The sequence below is a fragment of the Fringilla coelebs genome (assembly GCF_963513975.1).
Source record: "Fringilla coelebs genome assembly, chromosome: 30".
Lineage (NCBI taxonomy): Eukaryota > Metazoa > Chordata > Aves > Passeriformes > Fringillidae > Fringilla > Fringilla coelebs.
Window position 1 is genome coordinate 486543 of NC_140056.1, and position 18958 is coordinate 505500.

An 18958-nucleotide genomic window follows, 5' to 3' on the forward strand; every position below is an offset into this window, starting at 1 on the left:
GGGGAACGGAGTCGAGCCGGGACGGGGAGAGGGGCCGGGGACCCCACAACCCCCGGGGGTGACAGACCCGCGACTGCCCCTGGCCGCCGTCCCGGTGTCCCGGTGTCCCCTTGTCCCGGTGCCTACCTTGCGCTGGCGGCGGCGGCCGAGGCGATGCCGGAGCGTCCTTGGGGGGGGGCGGCGGGGCGGGGGCGGCCCCGGCCGGGCCGCGCGGGGACTCCGCGGGCTTCGGCTCCACCTGCGCCGCCGCTCCGGAACCGGGCGGGCGGAGCGGGGCGGCCCCGGCGGGAGCTGCGGGCGCTGCCGCTCCGCCCCCGGGACGGGCCGGGACCGGACGGGCCGGGGGCGGGCGGCGCGTTCCGGGTCAGAGCTCCGCGACACGAGGGACCGGGAGCGGCGACTTCCAGCGGCTGGAGAGACCCGGGCAGCGGGAATCGGGGCCGAGCGCTGGTCGCTGGATGCCAAACTTGAGCCCGAGCCCGTCCATCCCGGGTGATGGCGGAGCCACCAAAGTGCTGGGAGAGGGGCGGCAGAACGGCCGAGCCTGGGGAGAGCTCCGGGCACCGAGTTGGAGCCGAGCGCTTCCACCTGGCACCTGCCCGTTCCAGGTGTCTCGCTCCCTGCCAGGGCTCCTGCATCCCCCGGGGGACCGGGACGGGGCAATTCCCGCCGCACCGGGGCGAGCGGGGGTGAGCCCGGGGCAGGAGAGAGGGAGCATCCCGCGGGATGAGCTGAGCACAGGACAGGCAGGAGCATCCCGCGGGATGAGCTGAGCACAGGACAGGCAGGAGCATCCCGCGGGATGAGCTGAGCACAGGACACCGGGAGCATCCCCACGCAGCGACCAGGGGAGCCGAGCACCTCAAAGAAAGCAACGGAACCAATTCAGAGCCAGGGAGGGAGGTGTCTGTGCTCACGGGCTTCAAATCCTGCCCAAAAGCCCAGTGAGACCCCGAGGTTCCCCCGCTGCCAGCAGGGAGCAGCTCCTCGGCGAGGGAACAGCTGCTTTCCCAGGAACTCCAAAGCGCGGGGGGATTCTCCAACCACGGAATTACACTTCTCTTTTCCAAGGAAGAAATCATTTCAGACGCAGAGCAAAGCCCTGCCCAGTCCCAGGGTGAGGAGCCCTGCTCAGCTGCAGCCCCGGAGTCTCTGTGGTCAGTGGGTGCAGTGAGGCAGCACCGAAACACGGGTGGGCAGGGATGTGCTTTTGCTGAGTTATTTTGCTCGCTCTTTATGATACCAAAACAGCTCTGGGAAGTTACACATTGAGCTCACGGGCCGCCACATTGGTAACCCTGCTTACAGAGTGGTTATTTTCGGCACCTGCTGAAGCTGGGAGGTTTCAGGGTGCATCTCACCCACCTCCAGGGCTTTCTCTTTCACTTTAATTTATGTCTCTTCTCTTCAAGACCAGCCTTTCCTTCCCTTTCATTTCCAAAGCCTCGTTGATCCACAATGAAACCTCAGGTGAGGAGAGGCACAGCCCTCAAACAGCACCTGGCAGCTCAGTGCAGAGCAGTGACAGCAGCTTTTTAAATAATTCAGAATTACCGAGGTTACACTTAATGCCTCTCTGATTTGGAAAATAGCACCAGAACAGAAGTCTCAGCCCTGGTCCCTGCAGAGCCCCAGCAACACCCAAATGGCCCTGACAAGGTTTTTGTGACTAACAGCTCATTCTGAGAACCGTCAATAACTTCACAACTAAGTCCCAGCGGGCCCCGCTCTGCATAAATTTGCATATTACTGAGTGGAGCCAACCAGAGGGGAGAGTGGTGGGGACCATTGCCTGAACAGCAGCTGGAGAAGGGGATTCATCCTCCCCATCGAGCTCTGCCTGCTGTCCAGTGCCCTGAATTCCCTTAAATTCATCATTCCAAAGGCTCAAACTCATCAGGAAGGACAAGCTGGGCTCAGCCAGCCCCACAATTCCTGCAGATCATTCCACTCCGGTGCAGAATCATGGGGAGGAACCATGGAACAGCCTGAGTGGGAAGGGAGACACACGGATCATCTAGTCCAACCTCTGTCTCTGCACAGGGCGCCCCCAAAAACCACACCACAACCCATGGGAATATACCCCAGCACATCCTGGAGGAAGCTGGTGGTTTTCCCCTACAAATTAACAGATTGTTTTGGGATGGGCTGGAAAACCAGAGTTTTCCTGGTCCCTGTATTCAACTTCCAAATCGGTGAATTTTTCCCAATCCCATTTTGAAATAGAAGCAGTAGGAGGAGCAGCAGTCTGGCTTCTCCCATCAATCCCATTCAAATCCCATTCAAAAATTCTGCGAACACCAAGAGCCAAACCTGCCTCCAAGAGCAAAAGACCTTCCTCCATCGGGGTGAGGAGCTCAGGCTGGATTACTGGGGAATCTCAGCAGCCCTGGGGGCCAATGGAGATCATCGAACTGAGATTATTTTGGAAGCACAGCTGGTATTTTTAGCCTGGAAAAGGAGGCACCGCTTCCCTTTCTGAGTCCCTCCTCCCGCGGCCGGCCAGGCGGGGCTCTGCTGTGCCAGGCAGGGGATATTGCAGAACCCGCTGCCGGTTGGGAAAGAAAGAAAGGAAGAAAGGAAGGGGTTATTTTGATCCGTGGAGATGGATGTGCTTCACCCCCACACGTTGTGCAACCCTCCGACCGTCGGCGGAGCAGACAAAGGCGCTCCAGGCTGCCCGGGCTCGTCCGGGGTCCCAGAGCCAGCCCAGGGCGAGCAGGGGGGCTCCCACAGGAGCTCAGCCCTAATGGAAGGGGTGGACAAGGGTCAGGAGAAGGTCTCGGGCTGCCAGGAGGAGGAAATGGGTGGGAAAGGGTGGTGGTTTCCCACCTGAGACTTTTCTCTGCTTTGCTCTGCTCCCGAGCCATGCAGCGAGGCAGAGAGCTGGAAAAGACAAGGACGAGGCTGGGGATGTCTGCAGGGCTGGCCTGGCCTCCCAAAGGGCAGGAGGCACAAGGAGATGCCAGGGGATGACCCGGGCATGGGGGGCACAGGCAGCCCTGCGCTCAGCAGCTCTGCCAACGCTCATCCCCCATCCAGGAGCCTCTCAGGGACCCCTGGGCACCCCGAGCTCTGATCTGCCTCACTCCCCTTCCCAGGCTTCCCCTTCCCTCTGCAAACGGGAGCATCTTGAGCAGAGGAGGCCCCGCAGGTGGTGGCAGCAGCAGGTGAGGAGTGACTCGGTTTCGGTCAGACAGGAGCGCAGCGCGGCCAGCCCGCCCAGTTCATGGAGCTGGGAATTTGGGCTGCAGCCAGAGAGCTCCTGGCATGGGGCTGGCCCACCTGGAGCAGGGAGCTGATGGGGCTGACCCGCCTGGAGCCCTGGGAACAGGGAACTGATGGGGCTGACCCGCCTGGAGCCCTGGGAACAGGGAGCTGATGGGGCTGGCCCACCCAGAGCCCTGGGAACAGGGAGCTGCCTGGGATCTCCACGGTGGGCAGAGGTGACCAGGAGAACACCTGGATGCTTAACTGGAGGCACTGAGACCCTGCCTGGCACTGCCTGGCATCCCCCTGCCAAAAGACTTCACCAAACCTGAGCTGAGAGCCCACCTGGTGCCCAGGCAGGGATTAACACGCTCCTCCCAACCTCCACCTTCCCAGCACTGGCTTTCTCCTTTTCCCCTCCGATTTTTCCCTGCTGGGGACAGAATTTGGGGTGCTTGGAGGCCAAGCTGCTGATCCTGCCAGGCTCAGCAGCAGGATGGGATGGGCTGGGCTGGCCTGGCAGGCAGGTGGGCGAGTTGCTGATTGGGGCACAAGAGAGGTTGGTGCCTTTTTTATTTGCTGATGTACGAAAGGAGAGGAACAGCTCACACCCTGTGTTGGGCAACACAGGGGAGGAGACACTCAGGTCCTGAGCACCAAGGGGTTTGTGTCACATCCCAGGGGCTCAGCACGGCTCTGAGAGAAGGAAATGGGGCTAAAGCAGCATTGAGCAGGTCCTGGCCATGCTAGACAAGCTTTAGCCCACTCCTGGTGGTTTTTAGCCCCAGCTGCATCTTGCCTGGGAACACTGGGCATGGCTACTGAGCCACCACTCAGCATTAGAACTTCACAACTTTCATTCAGTAAAAGTCAAATTATTCCTATTTCAATGCAAATCTGGGAGTGTGCAGACACTCTGCAGACAGGAACTTGAATAATAAATGGGTTTTCTCCTTGTCTTGGCCCACCTCCACCCATGCCACAGTGGGTCCACCCTCCGTGGGGACTTGGAGACCTCCAGCACCCTCAAACAGCCCAAGTGGCTCTGGGGGCGGCCACCAGCCACCCCATTTCCCCATGAGCCCTGTCCTCTGCTTTGAACTGAGGGGTAACATGTGCTCAGCAACCCAAAAGTTTGTTTTAAATAGACACTCCTTGAATAAGACCTACAAAAATACCCCTACGTCCTGCTGCCACAGCAGGGCGTGAAACCACAGGGCTGCAAAGAGGAACCGTCGACTTCAAAAAAAAAGAGTAAAAAATAAAAATAAGCACACTTCTGTCTCCTTCACCCTCCTGCTGCCACCGTTACACAAAGAGAACGGGGACAGGAGGGAAGGGGTGATGCTGGGGGTGGGGGGCTCGTCCCGGGTCAGGACCCCCCCGGGGTCTCAGGGTCCGGAGCCCCCCGGGGTCTCTCCCTGTCCGGAGCCCCCCGGGGTCTCTCAGGGTCCGGAGCCCCCCGGGGTCTCTCCCTGTCCGGAGCCCCCCGGGGTCTCTCCCTGTCCGGAGCCCCCCGGGGTCTCTCCCTGTCCGGAGCCCCCGCTCACCTTCCCCCGCTGCGCTCGCTTCGGTTACGTTCCCGGGGGAGAGAAAAACATTTGCTTTAAAAACAGGAAAATGTGATTGTCAAACCACAACAATGGGCCGGGAAGGGGCCGCGGCGGCTCCGAATTTCGCTCCAAAACACCCCGCGAGTGACTCAAAGTTTCTGCGCCGAGCCCGGGTGGCCCCGCGCCCCCTCCCGGCCCCGGCCGGGACTCGGTGGCCTTTAGCGAGCCTTTAATTAAGGTTTCCCTGATAACGAGGTACCAAATCCCCACCAAGGCATCCCGGTGGGGTCTGCAGGCACAGAAGAACCTGGTGGGCTCCTCTCTGCGCCCTCAGCAAGGCACGGCCCGACTTGGGGAAGCTTTTCCCGAGGGCAGGGAGTGACGGGACCGGGAGAATCACTTCGCACTGACAGGGAGAAGATTCAGATGGGTTATTGAGGAGAAATTCCTCCGTGTGAGGGTGCTGAGGGCTGCTCAGAGAAGCTGGGGCTGCCCCTGGATCCTTGGATCCCAAGGCCAGGTTGGACAGGGCTTTTACTAGGTTTTTATAGATTTGTGCCTTTTTAATATAACCTAAAAGCAGCTCCCACATGGCAAATCCAGGGAAGTCCATTGCACCTGCACATGGACCACCCTTCCTCACCTTTTTCTTTGGAGAAGCTCAGACCAAACAGTTTCACTGAGAAGGGTTGTAGAAGCTTTGCAAATGTCACTGGGAATTGTTTATTTCCCTTTGTTAAAAGCCCAGACGCTTTGTAGCCAGAGAAGGGAAGAATAACCGGCAGAACTCTGTTTTTCTAAACACCAGGAGAAGGAACAAAAGCGTCTGGCACGCTCTGGGCACTGCTCTGAGCTGCTGGGCACTCTGGCAGCAGAGGCTGGCACCCCCAGGTGTGGCACAACCTCCTGGGCCACCTCCAGAGCCCCCCAGGTCCCTCCTGCCCTTGGAAACAGAAGGAACGAGGGACAAAAGAGGAGAGATTTGGCTGCATCTCCTCTGCTCCTCCAAAGGCTGCGACTGACCCTCATTTTCACTAATTGCTGGCCACCACCAGGTTCCCATCTGCTGCTGTTCCCAGCTGTTGAGAACAGCCCTGGAGGTGTTTTCTCGGCCTAGAAGCAGCTGGAGGAACCCTGGGACTGAAAGTTTTCTTGTCACAGTTGATGAAGTGCCTCCCCTTTCTCCCCCTGAACATCCCAGGACAGTTCTTGTGTCCTTCCCTCTCCTCCCCTTCCCTCTCTGTCCCTCAAACCAGGGGATGGGGTGCTCAGGGCAGAACTGTGCTGCCAAGCCAACCCTCCAAAGCTCACGGGCATCTGCAGGCAGAGCTCTGCAGGTCACAGGATTCAGCTCCAAGGTGCCCAAGCTCCAGTTCCCGTCCTGGTTTCTGAGCCACGGCCCCCGAGCCCGAGCTCAGCTTTCTCAACAGTCCAGAGAACCAAACCCCGTTGGGTTTAGCTGGAAATTCCCAGGAGGGGGTGTGGGAGCGTTTCACCAGTTTCAGCACTTTTGAGATAGGACAAAACTCGACCAATTCTTCCACCCCAGCATCCCTCCCTCCCCGAGCCTTGGTGTCGGGACCTGCTCTCCTCAACCCATTTCCCAACCCACCCACAGAAAGAGAGCCAGCAAGTGCCAGGGGGTGGCAAGAGAAGGGACAAAAGCTGGAAAAGCCTTGGGATGAAGCAGAGATGCCCCCATGTCCCAGCTCCAGGGGGTGAGGGGGGCTGGGTGAGGAGACTGTCACGGGCTGTGTGCTGAGAAACCAGCAGCGACAACAAGCAGCAGCCACCTGCCCTGCCACCATCCCCTTCCTGGTGTCCCCCAGATCTCCAAAGCCAGCCCTTCACTGTCCATCAGAGCATCTCAGAACTGCCTAAAACACCAAGGCTGGATTGTCACCAGAGGGGACGGGGACACTGCGCTGTGCAGGCAAGAGCAGGGACGGCGGCTGCAGACCAGACACAAACGGGTCCAGGGCAGGGTGGAACTGGGTGCTCTTTGAGGTCCCTTCCAACCCAAACCCTCCTCCAGTGAAGGTCCCTAAACCCCTGCATGCTCTTTGAGATCCCTTCCAACCCAAACCCTCCCACAGTGAAGGTCCCTAAACCCCTGCGTGCCCTGGGCAGGGCATGGTCTGGTTCCCCTGGTGTGGGAGCCACGGGCACAGTGCCCCTGTCCCCTGGCAAAGGCCACCCAGGCCCTCGGGCAGGCAGCAAAGGGAGTGAACACCACCCCAACAACCCTCCAGAGCCTCCTCTCCTCCACACCATTCACTCCTCTCTACCTCCACATCTCCTCAGCCTCCAGGGCAGCTTGGGCCTGGAGGTGCCCAAAGCCCCTGGCAGCAATGAAGGGCAGGAGGAAAGGGATGCTCAGGAGAAGGCAGAGGATAGAGAGACTCCCCAGAGACAGCTGGACACAAGAGGTGTCTGGAGAGGACTCCCAGAGACACAAGGGATGGGCTGGACCAGGGGAGCAGGACAGGTCAGGACTCCCAGGGACACAAGAGATGGGCTGGACCAGGGGAGCAGGACAGGTCAGGACTCCCAGGGACACAAGAGATGGGCTGGACCAGGGGAGCAGGACAGGTCAGGACTCCCAGAGACACAAGGGATGGGCTGGACCAGAGGAGCAGGACAGGTCAGGAGTCCCCAGAGACACAAGGGATGGGCTGGACCAGGGGAGCAGGACAGGTCGGGTCATTTTTGGTACCTTTGTTGTCGCCACTCATCAGCCCGGTCAGAGCCACCACTGCCCTCGAGGCTCCCGTCGCTGTCCCGTGGCCACACGTGCCTGTCCCCAGGCAGAGGCACTCTCTGGCGTGCTCGGGGTGTGTGTGGTGAGGGGGCCAAGCCCTGCTCTCGAGCTTTTCTCCCCGGCACAGTTTCCATGCCTGGTTTCAGAATGACGGGCCCTGGCGCGCGCTGCCCTCGCTCGCTGCACCGGCGCCTTTATCGCGCATCCTTTCCTTTTACTCTCACACCCAGCTGGGGACCGACTGGTTTCAAAATAAAATGAAGCTGCCAGAAGCTCCTGGGGCTCTACCAGCTTTTTGCAAACGCTTGGAGCTGCCACAGAAAAAAACGAGCTGTTTCCATGAAAGCTCCCGCTGGCACAATCGGCCGCCCGGGGATTCCCGGACAATGAATGTCCCGGGAGCAGAGGCAGAAGATGCCCAGTTTAACATCTGGGTGGTGTGTGGAGGCTAAAATTGGAGCAGCCTCGGAGCCACCCACACTCACCCAGGATGGGAAAAAAATCCCTCAGTTGGAGAAGTTCAGCTCAGATTTCCCACAGACACCACCCGGACCAGGAATGGTTCAGATTCCTGAGACAAGGAAGGAGAAAGGGGTCACTTCTGTGAGGGTGAATCCCCAGGGCACTAGAGGAGGCTGGAAAAGAGCAGGAATTGTCCCAGCTCTCCTTGCTGGAGGAGGAGAACCTGTGCTGGTCCTTCTGCTGGCAGGACCCCGTGGTTCAGACGGTGGGGCCATGGCTGTCCCCCACCACGCTGGTGGAAATTGGTTTTCTCCCGGTAATTGCCCTTCTGTTCACAAACACTAATATGTGCTTTCAGTCCAAATGACTTTTAGTTTAGGTTAAAGGCAAATGGCAAATCAGGAGAGAGCCCAAGGGAAGATGCCAGACCTATCTGTCTCCCCTGCCATGAAATGAAATCACTCCCACCCAGGGACAGCTCTTCCCCAGCAAAGACCTGCGCTGGAAGAGGTCCCAGGGCCATTAAGTCCAGGGCTGATCTCTACACGAGCTGAGATGGTTCCAAATTGTCCCCGCAGTCCATCCCTGCATCCCATTCCTGGAGTATTCCCCACTACTCTGTTTATTGCCTAAGAGCAAAATTACCCTGGTGCATGAAGAGAGCAGGAGAAATTAAAGGCACAATGGGCCATGGAGCTGCTCTTATTCTGGGCATAAAATTCACAAGGAAAGGTGTCCAGTCCTGGTGTGAAGAAACACTCAAATCCAACCCCACCTCAGAAAACCCAGGGATTCGCTCTCATAGGAAGACAAGCCAAAGAATTGTCCTTCATTTTACATCTCCAGGTACACGAGAGGCAGATGAAAGAGACAATCCCCAACAAAAAAAAAAAGGTTTTAAGAGATGCAGGGTTAAATAAATTATCTTCTTATGCAACACCACTGCAACCTAGAAAATCTAAAGCTGCAGGACATAAATCAACCACCAACTGCCTGGGGTTAAAGAGAAACTTCCTCTGGTAACAACCTATTGCATAAGTGCCCTAACGGGAGCTCTGCCTTCCCAAATCTCTGTTAGGAAGGGGTCACTGGACTGCAGGCTGGCTCTGGAGGATTCTTGCTGTGCCCTGTTGCTCTCACCCATCTTTTGTCTCTTGCTCCAGCCCACCAGCACTGGGGAGAGGCACAAAAGCAGCAGGGCCCAGCTCGGGGGTGGGGTGACAGCAAAGCTCAGCTCAGGCTGAGCCCTGCACCAAGCATCAGGCACCAAACTGAAATACTTCAAAGATATTTGAAAGAAGTTCCTCCATATGAGAGTGGCAGGGCCCTGGCACAGGGAATCTGTGGCTGCTCCATTCCTGAAGTGCCCAAGGCCAGGCTGGACAGGGCTGGAGCACCCTGGGGCAGGGGAAGGTGTCCCTGCCATGGCAGGGGTGGCACTGCCTGAGCTTTAGGGTTCCTCCCACGCCAAACCATCCTGTGGTTCTGTGATTCTCGCCTTTAGCATCTTCCCCTTGCCCAGCTCTGACCCAGGTCCTGGGAAGTTTCAGCCTCCCTGGAGCTGGCCCTGACCACCCGTGCCCACCTGGCCACCAGCTCCAGCTCCAGAGCTGCCCAGCCACGTCCCTGTCCCTGTCCCTGTCCCTGAGCAGCTGCTCCGGCCTCACTCCCCACCCACCCTCCAACGAGCCCAGCCGAGTCCCAGCAGCCACTTCTGGCTGAAACTCCGATTATTCTCATTTTAACCCTTGCCTTGCTGCCCCCCCCCCCACAGACAAGACAAAAACCGAGAGAAATCCCTGCGAGGGGCATCCACCAGCACGGGGAGCACCAGGTTATGCCAAAAAAGGCCCCGCGGGGGAAGGGGGGGGATGCAGAGCCGGGATTTGGGTGCTGTTCCCCGAGGGGATGCAGAGCCGGGATTTGGGCGCTGTTCCCGGGGGTCCGAGCGGCCGGAGCGGGCGGGATCGGGACGGCTCTGCCGCGGGTATTTTTAGCTGCTGACGCCCGGGGCATTTCGCTTCAGGACGTCCGGTCTGAGGCTCTTTCTGGGAATCCCACGTTCTCTAATTGTAAACAGCCCCATTCAGTCGCTCCCCAGCGCGAGAGGCCCCGGCTTGTGTCAGGTGTGAGTCAAACAGGAAACTGCTGCTGCCGGTGCCGAGCGGGAGAGAGGGCTCAGCACCCCTGAAAAATGAGCTGGCAGCACCCAGCCCCACTGCCCAGCCCTGCCTGGGGTGTGCAGAGAGGGCTTTGCACCCTGAAAGGTGCCCAGGATGAGCTGGCAGCACCCAGCCCCACTGCCCTGCCCGGGGCACTGACCTGCCTGGGCTGCTCGGGATGCAGCCTGGGGGATGCTGCCCATGCCCTGCAGGACACCCCAGCACATCCACAGGGACTGTGACATCCAGAGCACCCCAGCACACCCACAGGGACTGTCCTGTGACATCCAGGACACCTCAGCCCTGGCACCAGCTCAGGGGGGACGTGCACGTTGTGCCCATCTCTTATCTGAGTCATTTCAGTGTGTCAGGGGAAACCCTGGCACTGATAAACAGCTCCTGCTCCCTGCCTCCGCCTTTACCAACCGAAATCTGGAGTCTATTTTTAGCCCCAAACACCCACGGCAAGGGGGGAGGGTGGGTTGGCACCCGGGGACAGGAAGGTGGCACTGCCAGCCCCGCTCTGGAGCCCGAGCTGGCTCCTGCTGCCCTCACCAGGGTGATCCAGCCGTGGCACTGCCATTTCAGCCCAAGCCAGGCCAGAACAAGCCCTGCAGGCACCCCCCGTGCCCCACACAAAAACCAAAGGGCTCCAAACTCCCATTTCCCAGCACATCCCCCAGACCTGACCCTGGGCAAACAGCAGCGTCCCCTCCCTCCCACGGGACCACCCTGAGGGTTCCTTCCCAAAGCCCCCACACCAAGGGTCTGTGAGGCCTTTGCTGCCATCATTCCAGAGCAGCTTTAGGAAAATCTCTGTGGCCACGACTCCCAAACACCTTTGGATTCTCCCTGCACACCACAGTCCCCCCAAAGGAGTGTGAGCCCCAGCTCAGGTGTGAGCAGAGTTTGGTTCTCCCGCTGCTCCAGGGTGAGCCCCTGGGGACCTTTCCTCCTGTTCTCTGCCTCTCCCCAAAACGCACAAAGTCACGGCATGGGTGGGGTTGGAAGGGACCATAAAGCTCCCATTTCACCCCCCACCCTGGGCAGGGGCACCTCCCGCTGTCCCAGCAGCTCCAACCCTGTCCAGCCTGGCCTGGGCACTGCCAGGGATCCAGGGGCAGCTTCCCGGGGCACCCTGTGCCCAAAGAAGGGAGTGCCCACCCTGTGCCCCCCCTTCTCAAGGAGAATTTAAAGGAGGAGGTTGCCTCTCCTGGGTGCTCCAGCCCACAGCAGCAAGCTCGGAGACGCAGACCCGGCTGTGAGCCCTGCGGCAGGTCCCGCATCCCGGCCGGAGCCCCGGGGCAGCCACCGCGGCCGGGGGGGCTCTGCCGGTGCCGGGGCTGGTTCCTGCCCGGCTCTCGCTGCTCCACTGCAGAGATGGGCTGTAAAACCTTCATTTCCTGACACACATGGGATGAGGCCAAGGGGTCGTGTTTTGGACAACCTGGCTTTTCCATGGCAACCGGCGGTGATGTCAGCGACGTGCAATGATCCGGAGGGGCCTTGGGAACGGGGAGCTCTCCAGGAACGGGGCAGGGGAGGGGGCTGAGGTGATGGGGGGCACGCTTGCACAGGGCTGGGGCTGCGTGAGAGCAGCCCGAGCAAAGTTTTCCTTGGATGGCTCCGAGCACAAATGGTGGCCCAACTGCTGCGGGGCTGGAGCAGCTGCAGTCCGGAGCGTCCTGCCCTCTCCTCCTGCGGCAGCTCCCAGCCCTCCCTCTGTGCATCCCCAGCCCTTCATCCTCCTGCAGCCAAACGGCCCCAGCCAGCTGCTCTTGCACAACTCTGTGACCATCCCCTCTCCTGACCCTCCCCTCTCCTGACCCTCCCCTCTCCTGACCCTCCCCTCTCTGTGTGCGGCTTTTGCAGGATTTGGGGGCTGTGAGCAGCTCTGCTCCCCCTTCCCCGGCCTTTCCCCTCCCTGCTTTGTTCCTGCTTCTTCCCCTCACAAACCCCCTCCCCACAGGGGAGCCCCTTTACAACAGCCAGATAATTAAAACCTCGGGCAGAGAAGTTCTTTCTGCTCGTGGTCACATCTGCTGCCCTGGGGCTCCCATGGCCTCTCGTGCTGCAGTGTCTGTCTGTCTGTCCTGTCTGTCCGGGCTTCCTGTGGCTGGAGCCATCTGATACTGCAGCGCTTCACCTCTGGGCAGGGCGCTGAGTGAGAGCCTGTCTGGGTTTGCTGCTGGAGGATAAACACGCTGAGTGAAACAACCCTGGGTGAAACATCCCCGAATAAAACATCCCCGAGTGAAACAGCCCCGAGTGAAACAAACAGCCCTGAGTGAAACATCCCTGAGTAAAACAGCCCCGAGTAAAACAAACAGCCCTGAGTGAAACAAACATCCCCGAGTGAAACAGCCCTGAGTGAAACATCCCTTAGTGAAACATCCCTGTGTGCTGGGAGCTGCCAAGGAGCTCCACCTCTTTGGGATTCCATGGGAAAACCTCAGTGTCCTTTTTCCACCCCAGAAACACCTCCACAGGAGTGGGACCTCGGCTCAAACCCCGTCCCTGGCTCCTCTGGGATGGTTTGTGGGACTGACCTGGGCATGTGCGTGGAAGGCACCTTGAAAACCATCCTGTTCCACCCCTGCCATGCGCAGGGACACCTCCATCACCCCAGGCTGCTCCAAGCCTGTCCAGCCTGGCTTTGAATGCTCCCAGGGATGGGGCAGCCACGTCCTGGGCCAGGACAACCTGCACTAGGGCCCTACCAGCCCTCACAGGGAGGAATTCCCTCCCCAAACCCCCTCTAACCCTGCCCTCTGGCAGTTTAAAGCCACTGCCCCTTGTCCTGCACTCCAGGCCCCCCTCCATCTCCCCTGCAGCTCCTTCAGGGACTGGAAGGCCACAATGAGGTCACCCCAAATCATCTCTTCTCCAGGATGAACAACCCCAATTCTGCCTAAAGGTCCTCCAGCACAGCCAGGACACAAGCAGGCAAAGCTGGCAGGAGTTTAAGGAGTTTAACTCACCCAGGTGTGGTTTAACTCCTTGTCCTGCCGTGAGTCTCTGACATCAGGGAATTGGTTTGACCTGGGACAGACACACCTTCCTGGGCAGTGCTCCCCCCAAAAAACACAACAAAAAAGGGTCACTTCAAGGTGAACCAGCCAACTTCTCAACAGAACCAAAGATCTGAGGCTAAATGGACCCATTTTCATCAAACAGCATCCCCAGCCTGCTGAGTGCTGACTCCAGGCTCTCCACACGTCCTTCCCACAGGGACCCAACACCACCAGCGCCACTCACAGGGGAAAGGGGGGAAAAAGGAAAGAAAAAAGAGAAAAAACCAAAATAACACCACGTAAAACCTTCCAAAAATGCTGCACGAAAAGTGGCCACTCAGCAGAGCGAGGTTTCCTGCGCAGTGAGAGTTGGCCGGGGACAGAACAGGAAATCACTGCTTCCTGCCTGCAGAGGAAGCGCCTATCTCATGCCCGTGATCAAAAACAAACAGCACTTCAATTAAACAAACAAAGGACCGAAAACTTCAACAGCTCCAGCCTGGGCCGGCTCCAGCGCGGGGAAACGCATCCAAAAATGAGAGGTTTGTAACCTTGAAAAGGCCCTGCCTCCCCTCCCCGGGCAGCGGGAGGGACCAGCACCTCCAGGCGGGGATGCCACTCCAGGGATGTGGCAGGGGGTCCCACTCTTGGGTTTGGGGAAGGAGCACGTCCGTCTGTCCATCCATCCATCCATAGACACATCCCCATGTCCATCCACCCATGGATCCATCCACCCATCCATCCATAGATCCATCCCCATGTCTATCCATGGATCCATGGACTGACCATCCATCCATCCATCCATCCATCCATCCATCCATCCATCCGTCCTCCATCCATCCATCCCTCCATCCATCCATCCATCCATCCATCCATCCATCCATCCATCCGTCCTCCATCCATCCATCCCTCCATCCATCCCTCCATCCATCCATCCATCCATCCATCCATCCATCCATCCATCCATCCATCCATCCATCCCTCCCTGTGTCCATCCCTCCCTGTGTCCATCCCTCCCCTGTGTCCATCCCTCCCTGTGTCCGTCCTTCCCTGTGTCCATCCCTCCCCTGTGTCCATCCCTCCGTCCATCCCAGGGTCCCCCAGGCCGAGCCCCAAAGCTCCAGCACTGCTCATTCCCCACGTGTCCAGTGCTCTGGGCTTTTCCAAATCTGGTCTGGCTGGAAAAGCTGCCCTCCCAGCATGGGAGTGAGCACAGAAAGAGAGAAATGGAAAAGCCACGGTTGTCCTGGCACTGTGTTTGCCTCTCTCCATCCCCCAGGCAGCACCAGGTGACCCCCGAGGCTCCATCTCCTCCTCCTCCCCCCTCAGTCCAGGGGTGCGAGGGCAGCCCCTCAAATCCCACCTGGCTCAGCTGTAGGTTTGTCCCAGGATGGGTTTTACAGGCACGAGGAATTCTTCTCCCGTGAGTTTTGCATTTGAAAGATGCCAAAACAACAGCAAAGCAGATCCAGCTCCAGACTGAAGCAATAACTATTCCAGAGCCACCGACAGCCCCGCCGTGCCCTGCACAGCCAGTTCCAAGGACGGGGGAATGCGTGTGGCCACAAGGGTCTTTCTGTGTGGCCACCACACAAAACCTCATTATTTAGCACTTTGCTGGTGATCTGAGAACCATCAGGTGCAGCCACCACTGAAGGCTGAGCTCAGACATGATTTCTGTTGCCTTACCCGCCTGGTTTGTTCGGGCAATAAATAACCTTACCTGTTTCCTGGCTCTATGGCTGCTCGCTGATTTTATTTGCTTTGAAAGTAAACTTCCTGATGAATTAGCCAAGCCTAATTAATAGTTATTTAAAGTGCATCGTCCTGATGATGCAAACACAAAGCTGTGTCTGTCCAGAGGAGACAGACTGAGGGGCAGATGGAAATAAGGTCATGGAATGATTTAGGTGGGAAAAGGCCCCCAAGACCACCGAGTCCAGCTGTGGCCTCCTATCCCTGTGCAGGTCAGACACTTCCAATCACCTCAGCCCCCCTCCAGGTGGCCATTTCCAAGTGCTTGGTCTCCATTTCCCACCCACGTGTGACAACCCCAAGCTCATCTTCACCATGGGAATGTGGTGAAAAGCCAGGACAGGGAGTGACAAAATCCCTGCAGTCCTTCAAGGTGCCAAGAAGCTCCTCCCGGTGGGACCCCGGGTGTTCCCAGGGATGGGGAGCCCAGCAGGGACTGCACCCGAGGTCCAAGCACCAGGAGAGGGTTTGAACCAGAGCTGCTGTGCCTCTGTGGGTGTTTGCCCTCTGAACACTCATCTGAGGCTTCCCAAACCATGTCTGGTCCTTCTCCTTCAGCACCTCAGCCCCAGCCTGGTGGATCCAAGCGTGGCTGATGCTGTTCCACCCCTCGCTGGAAAATCCTTGCAACATCCCTGGAAAGTTGATTGCTAATATGGAAACGCTGGCCCATTTCCTCATTGTGCGAGTGCCAGGAGCACGGACAGGCTCCTGGAGGCTGCCAGGAGGGGACAGGGCACAGAGCTGGGGGCACTTTCGGTGGTGGTGAAGGTCTTGTTGCCTCCTGAAAAGCGAGGGAGTGGAATTCTGTCTCTGAAAAGCTCTGCTAAATCTGAAGGGTTCATCTACACTTACATTAACACGAGTCAGGTCCTGCTGGAGAAACGCCCGTCCCAGCAGGAGCACAAGGGTTTTGGAGGGTTCCTCCAGCCATGGACCTGAGCTCTGTTCAGCGGCAAACCTGGACAGGCTCATTTCACCCACCTCATTCTACTTTAAAGCCCAATTTTATCCCCATCCTTCAGCTTAGTCCATGGGATTTAAGGTCAACCTGTCACGCTCACCTTAAATCCCACAACACCTTGTCCATTGTCTGAGAAACCAGAGAGCTGCCCAAAATTGCTGCATTTAGCAGAGATCAAGAACAAGTGACACAAACAAACACAGCTGCACTGGGACAGAAAGAACTGGTCCCAGTTGGACCAGAAATGGGATTTTATGGAGGGAAAATCTCAAAAATCTATCAAACCCACTCTGAGTTGCCTCACGACGGACTGCACAGGCTCTCTAAGGACTTTGCACAAACCATGAGCTCTGCAGGTCCCCTAAAGAACTCCCAGTGTGTTTTGAGCAGGTTTGTGCTGCACAACGCGGGAGAAGTTTTACATTTGTACTACAAGAACATGCTGTGCTCCAGCAGCTACCTGAACCGACACAGAGCCCCAGACGGTCTTAGTGAAGCCCTAACGAGCAATAAAAATGTTCTTTTATGCCTTGTTTGATCATTCCCTGTTTACGAGGCCCCGGATCCTGTGAATCATGTTTTATCCCAGCCAGCAGACGCTGGAGACACACGGGATGAAGAGGAAAAGCTCAGAGGCAGGGGGGGCACCAGATCACAACATCTGGGCTGAGTTCGGCTGCACGAAATTCCCTCTTCAGCCCGGGGCTCATCCCACCCGGGCTGTGAGATCCACCAGCACACCACAGGGCCCCGTGCCAACCAGTTACAGCGTCCTGGGAAGGCAAAGGGTGGGATCCCGCCCTGGGAGATGCACACCCGGCAGCAGCTCCATCACTCGTCCCGAATCCCTTGAGTTAACTCGCGCCAGGCTCCTGACGAGCCGCGCCGGATTTCGCCTCCTGCTTTTTGCGCACGATGATCCAAGCAGATCCCCGGGGGCAAAGCCAGACCCCGCGGCACACGCTGCGCCCCTGCCCTCCTTCTGCACGCCCAGAACCCGCAGGAAGCCCGAGGTGTCTCCCCCTCAGCGCCTTCCCAAATCCCAGCCCAGCATCCCCCGAGCGCGCAGCCCCCGGGGCGCGGGGAAGATCTTCCTCCCGCAGCCCGGCTCGGTCACGCCTGATTGCATCATGTTTGTTTTTCTTTGCCTTCGAGGTCAGGATTCCTCCCACCTTGCCCAGAGCCAGGTTTTGCCCAGTCTCACGCGGCGGGGAGCCCGCGGTGACCCAAATCCAGGGACGGGGCCGGCTGGCAAAGCCTCTCCAGCAGGAGTTTGCTGGGAACAGCATCCATGGGGACAGCGGCCGCGGGGACAGCGCCAGCGCTTCCCCGGGAGGTGGTGGCTGGGTCTGGGGGGATTTTACACTCGCAGCTCCTGCTCCTGCGCTACCTGATCCCTTCGGAGCCGGGGACAGCGAGAGGAGCCGGCGCTGCGGGAGCGGACACCGGGAGCGGCCGATGCGGGACCGGCAGAGCCACCAGCAGCTACTCACCCTGGCTTTGTCCTTGCATCCAGAGGAATTAAAGCCCTTGGAGAGGAGGTCTCATTGTTCAAGCTGTGCTTAAGGGAGGCAGCTGCTTTCTTTATATCTCAAGATTCACTAAAGTTCAGGAAGAGAGAGAGAGAGAAAGAGAGGGGACGGCAAAGGGGAGGGACTGAGCGCAGGGCCCAGAGGCCGTATAGAATGACAATGGAAGGAAATGCTTTATCAAACCTAGAAAGCCAACCCTGCCCTGGGAACACAGAGGGAGAAAAAAAAAAAAAAAAAGAAAGAAAGAAAAAACTTGCAGAAGAAAAGCGAGTTCAGCTGCCCCGGGTCCCTCCCTTGGCAGCAGAGCCCTCCCCCCAGCCCCTCACTCCCAAACACAATGAGAGCGCCGGTGGAAATCGTCAGCCTCGAACACTTTTTTTTATTAAACAGAGAAAAGTTTCAGTTCTTAAAAAAAAAAAAAAATCCGACAACCAAACCCTGCCCGGGAATGGGAATGTGACGCTCTTCCCCCTCCCCCGGCTGCAGCCGTCCAAGTTTCTATGAGTCAAACGTTTGCAATGTGTTACCGAAATGTTACCAAGCTGGAATGCAGCATCCAGAGGGTTCAGCTCGTAAAACTTTTGTTTGTTGGCCGGGAGAAAGTGTCACCGGCACAGAATTCGGTTCTTCCTCTCTCTCCTTTTGTTTTTCCCGTCCCGGAGAGGGTTAAGTGGCTGCGCAGCGCTGACACCCGATGACGGCGGCGTTAACCCAGCGCTCCCGGTCCCAGTGGGAAGGGAAATTGTGCTGCTCGGTGAGAAACGAAGGGAAACGGGGCAGCCTGGGAGAGCAGGTGGGAAATGAGGGAAATAAAACCGTCCAGACACGAAATCCCGGAATGGTTTGGGTTGGAAGGGGCCTTAAAGCTCAGCCTGTTCCCCCCTGCCCTGGGCAGGGATACCTTCCATTAAATCAGGCTGCTCCAAGCTCCATCCCAGGGCACTGCCAGGGACAGAGCTCAGCCCCTGGAACACAGCTTCCCAGACACGGCCTTTGGGATTTTGGGCTCAGAAAATTCTGTTTCCTCATCTGACAGTCCTGAGGGTCGGCTCAAGATGGGAACTTCCACCCAAGACAGCAAAACCTCGGCCCAGCTTCTTCCAGCAGCATCTGCTCTGAGTCTGCAGAAATGCTGAGGGACAGGGGCACAGCAGCATCGGCTGGGTCTGAAATGCTGAGGGACAGGGACACAGCAGCATTGGCTGGGTCTGAAATGCTGAGGGACAGGGACACAGCAGCATCTGCTGGGTCTGACAGGAGCTGGGGCCACAGCTCTGAGCTTTGCTCTCACGGTGGGAGCACAACCTGGAAGAGCTCATGAGGATGATGAGTGCAAGAAGGAAAGCAGGAGAGAGGAGAGGAAACCAAGGGGCTGTCCTGCAGTGCTTGCAAGCCTGAGTCCTTCCAGGAGGTGGCTCCTTCCACCTGGAATTCCCACCCCAAAACTTTTCCAAGGGTGAAGCCCTCACCTTGCTGAAGGACCTTCAGGGTTCAGCTCCAGGAGGAGAGGGCGATGCTCTTCCTGCCTTGCCCAGCCCTCCCCTC

At 58.2% G+C, this 18958-nt stretch overlaps 1 protein-coding gene across 2 annotated transcripts in view; it reads right to left on the reverse strand.

Moving 5' to 3' along the window:
• Positions 1 to 17761, reverse strand: part of HDAC7 (histone deacetylase 7) — a 61253-nt gene extending 43492 nt beyond the window's left edge. The window contains exon 1 of one of the 2 annotated variants that reach the window (XM_084223422.1): positions 17375 to 17761. In XM_084223422.1, the coding sequence (XP_084079548.1) occupies positions 17375 to 17393 (19 nt within the window). In that variant the 5' untranslated portion in view covers positions 17394 to 17761. Of the gene's footprint in view, positions 1 to 126; positions 231 to 17374 lie in introns of those variants that run through there. The other variant, XM_084223423.1, reaches the window with a different exon arrangement.
• Between the last annotated feature and the right edge of the window lie 1197 nt (positions 17762 to 18958).